At 43.8% G+C, this 14890-nt stretch overlaps 1 protein-coding gene across 1 annotated transcript in view; it reads right to left on the minus strand.

The window, feature by feature from the left end:
* Nucleotides 1-3033: 3033 nt before the first annotated feature.
* Nucleotides 3034-14890, minus strand: part of HAL (histidine ammonia-lyase) — a 30518-nt gene continuing 18661 nt past the window's right edge. Inside the window, exons 15-21 of the mRNA XM_006154880.3 lie at nucleotides 13923-14003; nucleotides 12364-12429; nucleotides 12122-12287; nucleotides 9576-9710; nucleotides 6668-6776; nucleotides 6502-6571; nucleotides 3034-3832 (exon numbers count right to left, since the gene is read on the minus strand). Of these exons, the coding sequence (XP_006154942.1) occupies nucleotides 3692-3832; nucleotides 6502-6571; nucleotides 6668-6776; nucleotides 9576-9710; nucleotides 12122-12287; nucleotides 12364-12429; nucleotides 13923-14003 (768 nt within the window). The 3' untranslated portion in view covers nucleotides 3034-3691. The remainder of the gene's footprint in view (nucleotides 3833-6501; nucleotides 6572-6667; nucleotides 6777-9575; nucleotides 9711-12121; nucleotides 12288-12363; nucleotides 12430-13922; nucleotides 14004-14890) is intronic.

Here is a 14890-nt window from a genome sequence, read left to right on the forward strand (position 1 = left end):
CATTCACATCAATTACGCTCTACGAGACCCGGCCCCTAGTTGCTTCCCACCCCTCCCTTAGTACTTGTGTATTTCTGCAGTTGGCTTAAAACTCTGGTCTACTACCTGGACTATAAATTACAAGAGCAAGGACCAAAGCCACCTTGGCTGCCACCTATTTAATAGCTACCGATTGACATAGAAGTGGCTTCCTGGCATGGATGTCTCCTGACACTAAAATTTAGTTTATGTTTCTCCTTTTCCTTCTTTCTCTCTCTGACTCCTATCATACCAAGCCTGGCTAAGTCATCCTTTCCTGGAGGCCTCCCTGATGCGGCAACAGAACAGGAGTTGTTCTTCCTTCCTTTTGGACATGTGCTCGATACAGTAATTGCTATATCATATTCCTCGCTAGATGTGAAGTCCTTAAACATAGACCTGCTTGTGACAGTACTATACCCTGACACAGCACCTGGTAACACACACATACATACACACACACGCACACACACACACACACACACACACACACACACTGTGTGTTAGGTTTTGTTAGGTAAGATGCTAATTGCTGCAAGATCAAAAACCTAAGCAGGACAGGATAGGCATGCAGTGATAAAATGCAACGTTCCATGAGGCTGACCCACATGGGAGGGTTCTGGGTTCATGTCTAGAGGTGTCCCTGGATATACTGGGCACACGTGTGCCTGTGATCCAGTGCTGACTGAAGCTGGAAGTAGGTCATAGCATTAAGACTCATGATAGCAGTGCTCCTAAAATGATGTGTTCCACGGGCTGGAACCACATGGGAGGCATGGGTTCAAATCTCAGTCTAATCCAAAGACCCAGCATGGTGGCAGGCTCCTGTAATTCTGGCAACTTGGGATACTGAGGCAGGTGAAAGGCAGGCTCAAGCCTGGCCTTGACAACACAGTGAGACCCTGTCTGAAAAAGAGCTGGGCACAGTGGGATACACCTTTAGTCTCAGTTGGAAGACTGAGACAGGAGGATTGCAACATGGTGAGAGGGAAAAAAAAAAGGTATCAATCCTCCAACTGGCCTGAGAAATGAGACGCAAGTTTAAACTAGTATGAAAGGGATCTTTTTGCAAAATGTTTAGGTCACGTATGGGATTTTATGTATGTGGTAGGTTGTAGCTAGTGACCCATACCCTTGAGTGTTACTGTTCCAAATTGACTCTGGCCTCTGGACTTGCTTTGTCCAACAGTACTTTAGCATACATGAAAAGTCACATTTTCTAAAAGATGTTAACATTTGTTGACTGACTCTTTCAGAAACTGGATTAACTGCAGTTAGAATAGCCTTTCCTAGGCCAGCAGGTGGCATGGTGGTAAAGGTGCTGGACTCCCACATGGTCAACCATGGTTCAAGTCCTGGACCTGGCAGTTTGATATTCACACCAGGTGCATGTGCATGTAAGCCCAAAATCCCAGCAGAAAAAAGGAGAAGAGATTACGGTGTGGTCATTCCCCTTGGGGTGCGGTGATTTCTCACACTTCCTCTCACTGTCTCTCTCAGTCTCTCTCTGGTGAGTGCACATGCTCTATGGCAAAAACTTAAAAAAATAAGAAAAAGGTTGAGGCCAGCAGGTGGCATGGTGGTTGGGGCACTGAATTTCCACATGCCCAATCACGGTTTGAGTCCCAGACCTGGCAGCTTGCTTTCTCACTCTATCTCTCTCTAGTGAGCGCATGTGCCCTATAGCAAATTAAAAATAATAATAATTAACAAAATAAATAAAGTAATTCCTTTACACAGAAAAATAGCCTTTCCTTAAAGAGATGTTCAGCTTTGTTACAAAAATCAAAGGCTACTGCAGCACAGTAAGACAACTGCAACTTAGATCTTCCTAATTTACCTTTACATGCTCTTGAAGATGTATGATGTTAGTTACTAGAAAACACAGTGACAGTGGCTGGGTGGTGGCAGAGGTCCAATGCCACACTCTGCGAGGCAACCCCATGTGGGAAGGTGACGATGCGTGTGGAAAACCTCCCTGAGTACTGGGCATGCATGCTTGTGTGCTCTGGGGCTTGCTGAAGCTGGGAGTGGATCATGGTGTCAAGACCCTGTTGGGGGCACTCTCTATGTCTCCCTCAGTCTCTCTCACTCATGGGATAAATAAATAACCTTTAAAAATGCTCAACAAATAAAAAAGAAAAGAAAGAAAGAAAACTCAGTGACAAAATGTCACTGTGCCCCAAAGGACTACAGGGGCAGGTGATGATCCAGCACCTCCCAAGTCCCAGGGAAGAGTAGCCATCAGACCACTGGGATTTACTGGCTTGACTGTAGCACACCTCTAGGAAAAATAAACTTCCTCTGTGCATTTATTTTTGCGAAGAATAGCACCAAGAACCACCTTGAGGGGAAGCAGGTGCCACAGCACATTTCGTTTTGCTCCCTGAATTACTGTAAGCCGCAGTTTTCCATTCAGTCGCCATCTTTTTTGTGGACCGGTTGCCATCTGAAGAGTAAAACTCTGTTGTGAAATACCCCATTGGGTCTGTTTAGCGTGCAATTGGGCAGGCAGGCTGGCAAGTGTGTCTGCCCTGTTCTTGAGCAGCTGTGGTTTTTAGATACGTGGTTTCAGACTCCGGGACTCAGGAGTGCCTTGTTCACGTTGGCACAGATGGCTGCAAAGTCACAGCTTTTCGTTGCAGGAAGCAAGAGGCCATCTGCCCCATCCTACACCCAGGCAATGACACCGAAGCCTTCCCAGGAGGTTTGTTGTCTTCTTGATGGAGAGGGCAGATTGGGTAATGCCTCCCAGGGCTCCATCTGACCTTTGTCACTAGGGCCATTTTAATGATTACCTTTGCAGAGAGGGGGTTGGTCAATCCCCACAGAGGCCTTATCTGTGAAAGAAGGGCCTTCTCAGACAGGATCACGGTAAGAACGGGAACATAGTCCTAATAGGCAGGAAGCGATACTAACTTTGAATCCCCAATTGAATATAGAATGAAATCAAGCATTTTAGGGATATGCATAATGGCATTTGATAGAGATGAAATACACAGCTCAAACAAAAGATACCCAAATAGCAATCTTTATTCCTTAACTTCTTTCTCAGAAAAACAAACAAACAAAGAAAAACCTCTTGTTCCTTTTAACCACCTTTGTATTTGATTGTTTAAGATCTATGGACTATTCTTTACTATAATTGAAGTAACAGAAGAAAGAGCAGCTTACACAGCTTGCCTTAAAATGGTTATTTATGACTATTGAGCAACTTTTGTCATAACATGGCAGACTCCAATCAGTTAAAGAAATTTACTGGGGGGAACATGTCAAAGCAAATAAAAAAATAAGGTATTACAAAAGTCCAATGTTTTTTAGAAAAGCCCACTGTCGATCTCTTTCCAAATTTGAGTTCATCTAATGCTGAGAGGGAAGAAGAGACCCATGCATGTGTGGTTATCTTCTCACCCTTAAGAGTGAGCGACCTGCTGTTATAAAGAAACAAAGAAAACTCCTGCAACCCGGAAACATCTGTTGCATCTTAAACTACAGAAAGAGAACACAGGGCTGGAAATAGCAACTGTCATTCTGCCACCTGCCTAACCAAAGTAGGTTTTAGAACAGAATCAGATAGTGGATTGATCTATCTAGAGACGTTCTTGAGTCTCTGCACAACATGCTGTGTGTTAAACTACGTGCCATCCGATCGACTCATCCATGACAAAGCACATTAAAGATCCTCAGACTCTGGGATTTTCGTGGATTTCTTGTGTAGGAATTCCAGTGAAAAGGCTGTTGGAGAAATAGGTCTGGATTCTGGGATATGCTCCATTCTATATTTTTCGATGTATGGGGCAGCCACTTGCCAAACCTGAGAAGCAAGGTTGAAAACAAAGTTGAAATATGAATGGATGTGGTTTCCACACATAATCCGACATCGACATCATCCAGAGCTAAAACATCACTTATTCCCAGCTAGACTCACACTGGTGTTTGCTTGCTTTTATTTTAAGCCATTTGATCCATGATCCGTGTCAACTGGTCTTTGGCGTATAAATGGCTTTAAAAAGACAAAGTCCAAAACCTGTGACCAGTAGTTGGCGTAATGGCTATGTCGCTGGACTCCCATGTAGTTGACTGAAACTGGTTTAAGTCCTGGACCCGGTGGCTTAAACTCATGCCAGGCGCGTGTGTGTGCGTACCCAAGATCCCGAGAGGAGAATGGAGGAGAAGGGATTGTGGTGTGGCTACCCCCCTGGGGGGTCATTTCTAGCTTTCTGTCTCTCTCTGTCTTTCTAGGGAGTGCACACGCCCTATAGTAAAAACCTCTCCCAAAAAAGAAAAAAAAAAAAAACTTTTCGAAGTTACTATGAAGGTTCTAGGTTGCTTGCTCTTCCAAAGCAGAAGAAGCAAACAATCGAAACCTGGAGAATTCCGTGCAGACACACTTAAGGATTGTTGCTCAAGCATGTGATCTGACCGTATTTGGGAATGATAAAAGGCAGTTGAGTGGCTTTCCCACTGCTGTATTTCCATGCTGTAGGTGCTCCCTTCCTCTGACCTCCAGTACTCAAAGTGCGGCCCACGCCCTGGCAGCATCAGCATCATGTGGGACGAGTCACAGTCTCAGCTCTACCCCAGGCCTTCCGAACTCCGGGAAATTCATACACATAGTAAATTTGAGAAGCACTGTCTCGGATCTTCATTTTGTTTTTATCCCCACCCACCAACCTATGCTCTAGTTATTTTAAGGTTTCTTGCTTTCTTCTGTAAGGGGGGGAGAGGGGCAGAGGCACAGAGAGAGGCCCCTGCAACAGTGTCTCCATGCCATGATCCACCCCCAGCCTTTGCTAGCGCCAGAGCACGAGCACATGTGTGTTCCGTGTGTTCAGGAAGTTCTTGACACAAACACAGAAGCTTCCCACGTGGGTCGGGCTGGCAGAGCCTCGTGTTACCGCTGTGCCACTATCTGTCCCGCTCCCTGTCGTTCTCCTTTAAGAACAATATTATCTCAAATGAAGGCTCTGTTTCTGGCTTACAGCTGTTTTTTAATCTGACTGTTGCTGACAGTCAAGGAATCTTTCCTATTTTTTGGAGTTAACTTAGAAAATGTGATCTTCCAAAGGCTAACTTGTCCCACCCAGCTACCAGCACCTAAGGCTGGAAGCAAGCAAAAGGGTTCTCCTCGAAGGGCATAGGGCACACCTAGAAATGACAAGTGTTGGGAACAGCAAGTGGCGTGGTGGTTAAGGTGCTGGACGCGCCCACATGGCCAACCATGGTCTGAGTCTTAGACCTGGTGTCTTGCTTTCTCACTTTCTCTCTCTCTCTCTGTCTCTCTGTGTGTGTGTGTGTGTGTGTATCTGACCAAATTAAAATAAATGATGAATAAATAAAATTAAGTAAAATAATTTTAAAAATTAAATAGTATTTTTAAAGAATAAAGAAATGACAAGTGTAAAGATCAAAGAAAAAAAATTATTCCTCAAGAGCAGAGCAACTTTTCTGGGAGAGATCAAGCAATTCTAGTGAACACAATGCCTATATGTGATTCAAAAAGTTTAATGCACTTAAAAGACTACATATTGGGTTGGCAAGTGACATGGTGGTTAAGGTGTTGGATTCCCACACTGCTGACCATGGTTCAAGTCCTGGACCTGGAGGCTTGCTTTCCTACTTTTTCTTTTTCTCTCTCTGGTCAGATTAAATGAAATAAATATAATTCTTTAAAAAAATGAATATATATTAATAGGGTTCATTTGCTGAGTCTATGGTCAATGTAACCAGAGTAAACAAATAGTCAAAAACCCTGTTACTCACCAAGTGAGATGGGGCAGTGACAGACCAGGCACTAGGCCAGCTCAAAGCCCTTTAAAATAAAAACCTGGGACTTGGGGCCAGCAAGTGGGATGGAGGTTAAGGCGCTGGATCCCACATGGCTAACTCCCTGATTTGAGTCCCAGACCTGATGACTTGAAAATGACGCCAGGTGTGTGTGCGTACATGCTCAAAATCCCGAGAGGAGAATGGAGGAGAAGGGATTATAGTGTGACCACACCCCTTGGGGGGATGATTTCTTACTTTCTCTTTTCTCTCTGGCAAGGACACATGCCCTATAGCAAAAACTAAAACAAAACAAAAAACACCTGGGACTTTTTCTCTCTAGGCCTATGCAGTCAGCGGCCCTGGAGGCAGGAGTTGTGACAGCAACACCAGAGAGAGGAAATACTCCCTCTTGGGGAGAGAGATCTATGAATCTTTCCTCTCATTTTCTCCCCACATATACTGTCCCCCAATTCTATTTAAAATCCATTTCAGCTTCCAATCCTGAGATAGTCAATGTTTGCGTGCAGCCTGGGGCTCACACGTGTTTATTAAATGACTTCTTAACAGCCTTGCCAGCTGCCTAGTTACCTTTTCTCTCACTTCCAAGAATAGCCAGAAGATGACAGAATCACGCGATGTTTCTCCACCCCTCGTTCCCTCTTTGTTTTCCCATGTTTACCCACAACTGAGACATAAGCCAAGTAGCCAGCTTGCCTTCTGCTCTAGGAGCAGCCTGTGGGCTGCCTCGATGTCTGGGGCCATGAAGCGATCCTTTATCCAGGGCCTACAGGGAAAGCACATCAACCCGTCAGCCAAGTAGGTGCTGCCAAGGTTCACAGTTTGGAAATGGTGTAACTCCCAGGGGCTTGTTTGCCCTTACCTGACGACGGAGCGCACCAGGTCATAGACTTTCTCCAATGGCGTGGTTGTTCTCAGGGGGCGTAGGAACTCTATGCCCTGGCAGGCTGCGAGGAGCTCGATGGCCAACACTAAGGGAAGAAACGCCAGGGGGAGAGCTGAGAAAGTCTGACTTCACGCTTGAGGGATGCAAGTCACCTGAACCCGACGACCATCATTAGCCAACGGACAGGTGCTTGGTTCTCTGTAGAATGAAGTTGCCTTGGTACTTGGTTCCCATTTTAAACCTGCTTTTTCTATTATTTAAAAGCAAAGTTTTTCTTTTGTTTTCTTTTCTAAAATTGTCAGTGGGTGTATGCACTTGCCAGAGAGAGAGAAAGAAAGAACAAGCACCCTCCAGGGGTATTGGTCATGCTGCAATTCTTTTTCCTCCATTTTTTCATCCCATCAAGATTTTGGGCACATGTGCCCAGCGCGTTTCCCAAAGATGACTTCTCTTTTCCCACCAGATCTTTGTCACTCTTAGCTCTTTAAGCTGTTCGCTGTCTACAAAAGTTTCCCTCCTGTCTCTTAAAGTGATTACAATGAACTGAATCTACTTGCTGTTCATGCCTTAATGTTAAAAATTCCCCAATCCCACATGGGCAACTGTGTGGTTTGAGTCCTAGACCCAGAGGCTTGAAAAACATGGGTGCATGTGCGAGACTGCCCAAAATCTCAAGAGGAGAATGGAGGAGGAGAGGTTGTGGCATGACCATCCCCCGGAGGGGTTCTCTGTCACTGTCCAGTGAACACACACATCCTATAGAAAATAAAGATATATATATATTCATTATGATATTATGTTGAAGATACAGTTTAAAAGATAACTTGGGGATTCTTAGTGTGAAACATTATTACAGTAACAATTAAGTTTAACAGACTTCAGAAAATGTTATTGTTGGTCTCTTCACATGTTAAAAATATATTCTTAATGGGGCAATGTATCCATTAAATTTCATATTTTCTAAATATTTTTTTGTTTATAATTATTTTAACTGCCATATATTTTTGGCCCTGGGTCAAGGTACAATTTTTGGCAGACCTACATAACTCCCTCAATATCTCAGGTGGTATTAAAAAAGTTGAATAATGTGGTGTTGAAAAAGCCAAAGTGCTTAAATAATAGGTTCTTTTAGTTAAGGTCACTGATTTTATTACTAATTACACTATTGCCTTTAGTTTATTGTATATGAAATATCTCATAGTTGGACAGGAAATCAAGTGACCAACAAAACTTGGTATCACTTTTAGTAAGTTGTGTTTGTTTGTTTTTTGAGAGGTTTTTGTTATAGGGTACGTGTGCTCGCCAGAAAGAGAGACAGACAGACAGAAAGAGAGAAATCATCCCCAGGGAGGATGGCGACACCGCAATCCCTTCTCCTCCATTCTCCTCTTGGGATCTTGGGCACACATACACACGCGCCCGGTGTGAGTTTAAGCCACCGGGTCCAGGACTCAAACTGCAATTGATTACATGAGAGTCCAGCAACATAGTCATTATGCCAATTGCTGGTCCCCTGTAAGTTGTGTGTATGTCTGTGTGTATTTAAATGATTTTTAAAAATTGGTTCTTGTTATCAATTACTTTGCCAAAAAAATGTTGAACCTAAATCTCATGAAGTCTTGAGTCAGCCCTGTGGCCTCGTGGTTAAGGGAGCCAGATCCCACACAGCCAACTGCAGAACAAACCCTGGCCCTGGTGGCTTGAAAAATACACTAGAAGTGTGTGTGTGCCCTGGATCCCATAAGATGTAGAAAAGGAGAAGGGATTTTAGCATGACCATGCCCCACTGGGGAAGTGCTTTCTCCCTCTCTCTCTCTGTCTTTCCATCTCTGGTAAGGGCATCTGTCCTCTGCCAAAATTAAAAAAAAAAAATCTTGTGAAGTCTTTAGGGTCAACTGCAGTGTACAGTTGTACACTGTACAGAAGAAAGGACAGTTATAAGTAACACCACGAAGAAGCTAACAGGTAAATTCAGAATGTTAGTCTTTCTACAGGAAAAATAACTGGGTTTTTCAGCTAGACAATGGCACAAAGAAGGGAAAAAGGAAGGAGAGAGGATATTCTAGGCTAAAAGAAGAAGCTTAAAACCATGACAACCAAATTTGAACTGTGGGCCTTGAATTCTGGCTTGAGCAAGCCCACTGTAAAGATGTGGAGATAACTGGGGAAAGCTCATCACGTGCTCGGTGGTAATGCCAGGAACTGCTGAATTTCGGTGGATGTGATATGGGCATCGTGGTAGATAAGAACGCATTCATATTTAAGAGAGAAAGTATGTAGAAATAAAGTAGTATAATGCTGGAAATATACTTGGAAATAATTTGGGAAAAGTCAAAGAAAAAAATGAAACATAAAGGCTAACTGTTGAATCAGAGTAAGGGTTCAGGGTTTTATTCTCTCCTCTTTTGAATATGTTTTTTAAAAATCTCACTAAGAAAAAAAAAAAGCCAGCTGAGGAACCACTTTATCTCTGTATAGCTTCTTGTTTATTTTTTTCTTCTAGTTTATTTATTTCTTCGATGAGAGAGACAGGCAGCCCCAACAGGGTCTTCACTCCATCAACCCAGATCATACACCAGTCATGCATAGGGAAGTCCTGAGTCATGAACCAGGGACCCTCCCACGTTGGTTCAATTGCACAACTGAGGTGCCACTATCTGGCCCCTCCTTGGTTTTTAATACTCAGCAAGCATCAGAACCACCTGGAAGGTTGCTAAGCACAGGTTGGTCCCATCTCCTCCCAAGAGTTTCTGATTCAGCAGATCTAAGGGAGGAGGGCCTTGGGCTCTGCTTTCCCAGGTGCTGCTGCTGCTGCTGAGGCTCCCGCTTCGAAAACTGGCATCACAGTCTACCGGCGAGGCCATCCCAAACCCACAGGCCTTACCTTGTTCCACGTGCTCAATGACCCTGAGGGCCTTCCTTGCTGCCCACCCTCCCATGGAGACATGGTCCTCCGTGGCAGCGCTGGTAGAGAGGGAGTCCACAGATGAGGGGTGGCATAGAGCCTTGTTCTCAGAAACTGCAAGAGACCAATACAAGTTAAGAAGTTCTCCTGGCAGGATAAGCTGCCAAAATGACATGTGATTGCCCCACAGTGTTTCACGCAAGGAAAACCCTCTGCTGGAGCCCTGGGCCGTTACTCAAGCACCAGATGGTACAAAGTTACTTTGGGAAGAAGCAGGTCAATTTTTTCCAAAGGCGAGAAGGACTCTAAAGCTATAGTGAGTTCTGACATAAGACAGGGATGGGGCACTGAGAACTCTAATATTTCAAGGCCAACTTGAAGATACCGGAAACATTTAGCATTCCGGGAAGACTTGGGAACAAAAGACGTGATGGCCATTTTCAGATTCTCAATGTGCAAGGTGGGCCTGGTATTCAAGAGTAGGATTTAGTGACTGAGGCTGGACCCACAGATCCTGGGCAAGGAGACTGAACAGTTCTCTCTTCAATGATGACATAAGTGGATGTTCTGGGCTTATTCAAGGACTGGGTAACTGCCAGAGATCTCTCTAGAAGGAGGGTGAGAGGTCAAAGGGAATCCTATGGCAGTCTCCTTATTAGGCCTATTAAGGCCTCTTGAACTTTATTGTCAATCATTCAGGGACCTTGTTACAAGGCAGATACTGAGTTCCAGGTGGGGCTGAGAGCCCACCGGCCTAACAAACTCCCTGGTGATGGCTATGTTGTCAGGCTGAGGACTACACTTTAAGAAGGGAGGATTTAGATGATTAAGCTCCTTCCCAAGAGCTTCAGAATTCAGGAAAGGTCAAATTCAATGTCTTTGCACCTCTCTATGACTTCAGAAATGGTCTTGAGTGAAACCGTAATAATATTCTGTGCTGTAATGGACCCTGTTCTGAGATGATCTAGCTATAAACTAGGGTGATTAGTTCACCCTGTTTTGCTGGGGAATTTCCAGATATCTGCACTATAAATCCTAAATCCTAGGCCTCCAAACCAAGGCACATATGAACAAGCAGCCTGTGGTGAGGCTTGTTCAAAAAGCCTTAAAACTAGCCCAAACCAAGACAAGACAAACAAAAAACATGTCATTTTCATTACAATTAAAGCAAGCTAAGAACCAGCAGATGGCATAATGGTTACATCACTGGACTCCCACAGAGTGGACCATGGTTTGAGTCCCAGACTTGGCAGTTTAAAACTCACGCGGGGCACGTGTGCATGCATCCCCAAAATCCCAAGAGGAGAATGGAGGAGAAGGGACTGTGGCGTAGCCATGCCCTCAGAGGGAGTGATTTCTCGCTTTTTGTCTCTCTGGCGAGTGCACACACACTATAGCAAAACTCTTGAAAAAAAAAAAAAAAAAAGAAAGAAAGATATAAGCTATTTTGAAGCTCTGTTTTCATAAAGGGTATTCTGCTTTTTTTTTTTTTTTTTTTTTTTTTTTTTTTTTTTTTTTTTTTTTTTTAGGACCTTTTTTTGCTATAGGACTCATGTGTTCACCAGAAAGACACAGACAGAGAGACAGAAAGTGAGAAATCACTCCTCAGAGGGGTGGCCACACCGCAATCCCTTCTCCTCCATCCTCCTCTCGGGATCTTGGGCATGCATGCACATGCGCCTGGCGTGAGTTTAAACCACAAGGTCTGGGACTCAAACCGCGGTCGACTACATAAGAGTCCAGCAACATAGCCATTACACCAACTGCTGGTCCGAAGTATCCTGCTTTTTGTAAGCACTTTTGTATGTTGTTATAACACCTTTATGCTTTTAGTGATCGATATATCTAATGAAATGTATCAAAAATGTAATCATTCAGGTTGGTTCGAATTTCACCATTACATATAAGCATCTTTGTCTTTTTCCTCTTGGTAGTGTTCAAATTGAGATTTGGAAGAAAGTTATAAAGATGCCATTCACATGCAATGTCAAATTGTTTTCCATAGAGACATTGTCTTTTTTTATTGTTGTTAAGGTTTTTGCCATAGGGTATGTGTGCTCGCTGGAGAGACAGAGAGAAACAGTGAGAAGAAAAGGGAGAAATCATCCCTCAGGGGGGATGGCCACACTGCAATCCCTTCTCCATTCTTCTCCTGGGATTTTGAGCATGCACACATATGTGCCCAGCAAGAGTTTCAATCAGCCGAGTCTGAGACTTGAACCATGGTCCACCATATGGGAATCCAGCACCTTAACCACTACACCATCTGCTGACCCCGAGACATTGTCTATTTACAACCTCATTATTGTAAAATTGTGTTCAGTATACCGTTGTTTAGGTTTTGTTTATATTTTTTCCTAAAACATGTTAGAGTCCACCTGCTACCTTTGTACTGAGAGAGCTGGGAGGCAAACGAAAGCAGTGAAAGTTAGATCTCCTTCCAAAACGGCATTTGATACTTTGAGGTGAAACGTGAAGGGCCTTCCATGGACAAGCTCGTGTTCTGGGGAAGCACGTGTGCTTACCGAGGGCCGCCGCCGTGCAGTGGGCGATCATGAACCCGGAGTTCAGGCCACCCTCGGCCACCAGGAAGGCGGGCAGCTCACTGAGGGAGGGGTTACAGAGCCTTTCGATTCTCCTCTCGCTGATTGCAGCAAGTTCATGAACGCCGATGGCCAAATAGTCCAGGGCCTGAAAGAATGCCTCAGTTCAGCTGGCCTGTATTGGGATATACTTTCGGGGTCCGACACAAATCTAGGAAGCTTACTTTGGCTGGGTATTCACCGTGGAAGTTTCCTCCAGATATTGTCTCTCCCCTACTGGCGAAGACCATCTTTCAAAACAGGTTAAGGCTTGAACATAACATTCTGCTAATCATTTCAAGTAGAACTTCCCCAGCCTACTTATTTTAAAGACCGAAATGCCAGTCTTTGTAGAAACATGGGGTGGAAAAGAGAGACGGATCTTCCTGTAAACAGTATTAACATAAAGGGACACAAGAAACAAGCAAAGCAAAACGAGAACCTTAATGATCATTGTGTAAACCCAACTTGGGGCCAGAGAGACATGGAGTATGCACTGAGGCTGTCTCTTGAGGTCAGAGAGTCTCAGGCTCCGTAACTGTGCTACTCTGGTGGGTAATCTGTTAATCCGCCCTCGATGTGTTTATAACCTGACACTAAGAACAGAAACCAGGACACCTATTCGGAAGTAAATGCTATTTCTTCGATGGGCACTTTGAGTATGTGCTCTATAGGAGGTTAAGTCGAGAGACCTACACCCTGAGGACTATTTAGTGGGGGGTTGACTTTACTGTAAAACATCAGAGAGGTTAAAACACATCCTGAAGTAGGCTTGTCAGAAAAGGTACACTGAGGAGCCAGTAGGTGGTGCAGTGGTTAAGGTGTTGTACTTCCACATGGCCAACTTCGGTTCGAGTCCTGAGCCTGATGGTTTGAAATTCATACTGGGCATGCATGCAGGTGTGCCCGAGATCCTGAGAGGAGAATGGAGGAGAAGGGGTTGTGGCATGGCCACCTCACCCTCCACCCCAGGAAGTGATTTCTTGCTTTCTGTCTCTTTATCTCTCCCTGTCTCTCTGGCGAACACATGCACCCTATAACAAAAATCTCTCAAAAATAAATAAATAAAATAAGTAAAAAAAACTCCCCTAAACCAGATTGCTTTGAGATAAGAGACATCATTAAGAAAAGAAAAGCTCTGTTCTTAAGAAATGGAAGCATTCTTCTTCTTCTTCTTCTTATTTTTTTTTTTTTTTTTTTTGCAGAACTATAAAAAGACTGATTTGAGTAAATTTCATGTCAGAAATAAAAACTGGAAATGGAGAAAGCCATCGCTCTTGGATCAGTACTTTAGTGAGTGCTTCAGGGCTGACTTCTGTTTCATGGATCCTGGCATCACTAGAACCAGTAAGACCTGCACAATGAAAGGCCGACCTAGTGGAATCTTGCCATCACATTCGTGACGTGGGTCTTCATCCTTCCACCAGCAACCTCAGCTGTGGGTTTCAGGGCAAATGTCTTATGAAACATCCCAGCCTATTTGGAAATACCAGCATAGGTCTTTGCTGCATGTGCAAACACAGGACATTAGATTCAAAACCTGAGAGCAGTTTCTTAGGCCTGCCTCTGTCCCTTTCCAGCTCTGCCCTGGAAAATGTCCCTTGACCTCTGAGCCTTGAGTACTAGTTCATTTACTCTATGAAATGGAGTGACAAAACGGTTACACAAAATGATTCCTTCAGGAGCGCCTAAAATTACCATCTGGAATTCCATGGTTGCAGTTGGGTAAGCATTCAAAAGATACGGGATTATCTGTTGCACTGTTCAGTTCAGTGGTGATGATGTTCTTCACAAATGCTATTGTGTCATTCACCACCCCGTGGACCTGAAATACAATCCAAATAAGATATGTGACCAATTCGATTCCCTTAAGGGGACTACTGTTTTTTTGTTTGTTTACTTACAAGAGCATGAATCCATTTTTATTCCTTCACTTTTCATTGTTTTAAACCTTTGAGTGTACAGTACTCTGTGAATTCCATGTCCAATGGCCTTAGCAAGAAAGTTTCTTCAGAATTTGGCTCAAACCATGCCATGTTTCCATGGGCATGAGTAACCTTTCTCCAAGGCCTCTGGTTTAGTTCAGTGTGCCACCAGGAGTCACTGCATTGGTTTTGCTTTATGTACACAAACACATCTTGGCCCAAACAGAATTCTGTTTCATCTTGGTCATAAATACCTTCAGTGTTTTTTTTTAAGAATTATTTTGTTGTTATTATTATTATTTTAAAAATTTGAGCAGAGAGAGAGAGAGAGGAAGAAAGGGAAAGTGAGAAAGCAAGCCACCAGATCTGGGACTCAAACTGTGGTCAGCCATGTGAGAGGCCGGCACCTCAACCACTAAGCCACCTGCCAGCCCCAACACCTTCAGTTTTAAGAAGAACTATAGGCCCCTGTTAGCTCCTGAGACCCCCTTATACCTAGCCTTGGACCACAGCCCTCAAGACATAGTTGCTGTTTATGTCTTGTTCCCAGCCAGCTTTCATGAGCTCCAAGATGGCAGTGAAACCACTATTATTATGAAGTAACATTTTCAGTCTTTCCTGAGAAAGTGCTTTTCTTTATAACCATAGAAATCTGTTCATTTAGAATATGAAGATAACTCTGTTATACATTTTCTAGACTCTACCTGAAACTAATTAGAATAAACTTAATATAATACAGATTTGAAGCAGATTGATCTATACAAAACAGCATAATATAGGAGAAAGA

Source organism: Tupaia chinensis, unplaced genomic scaffold (assembly GCF_000334495.1).
Source record: "Tupaia chinensis unplaced genomic scaffold, TupChi_1.0 Scaffold000423_1, whole genome shotgun sequence".
Classification (NCBI taxonomy): Eukaryota; Metazoa; Chordata; class Mammalia; order Scandentia; family Tupaiidae; genus Tupaia; species Tupaia belangeri.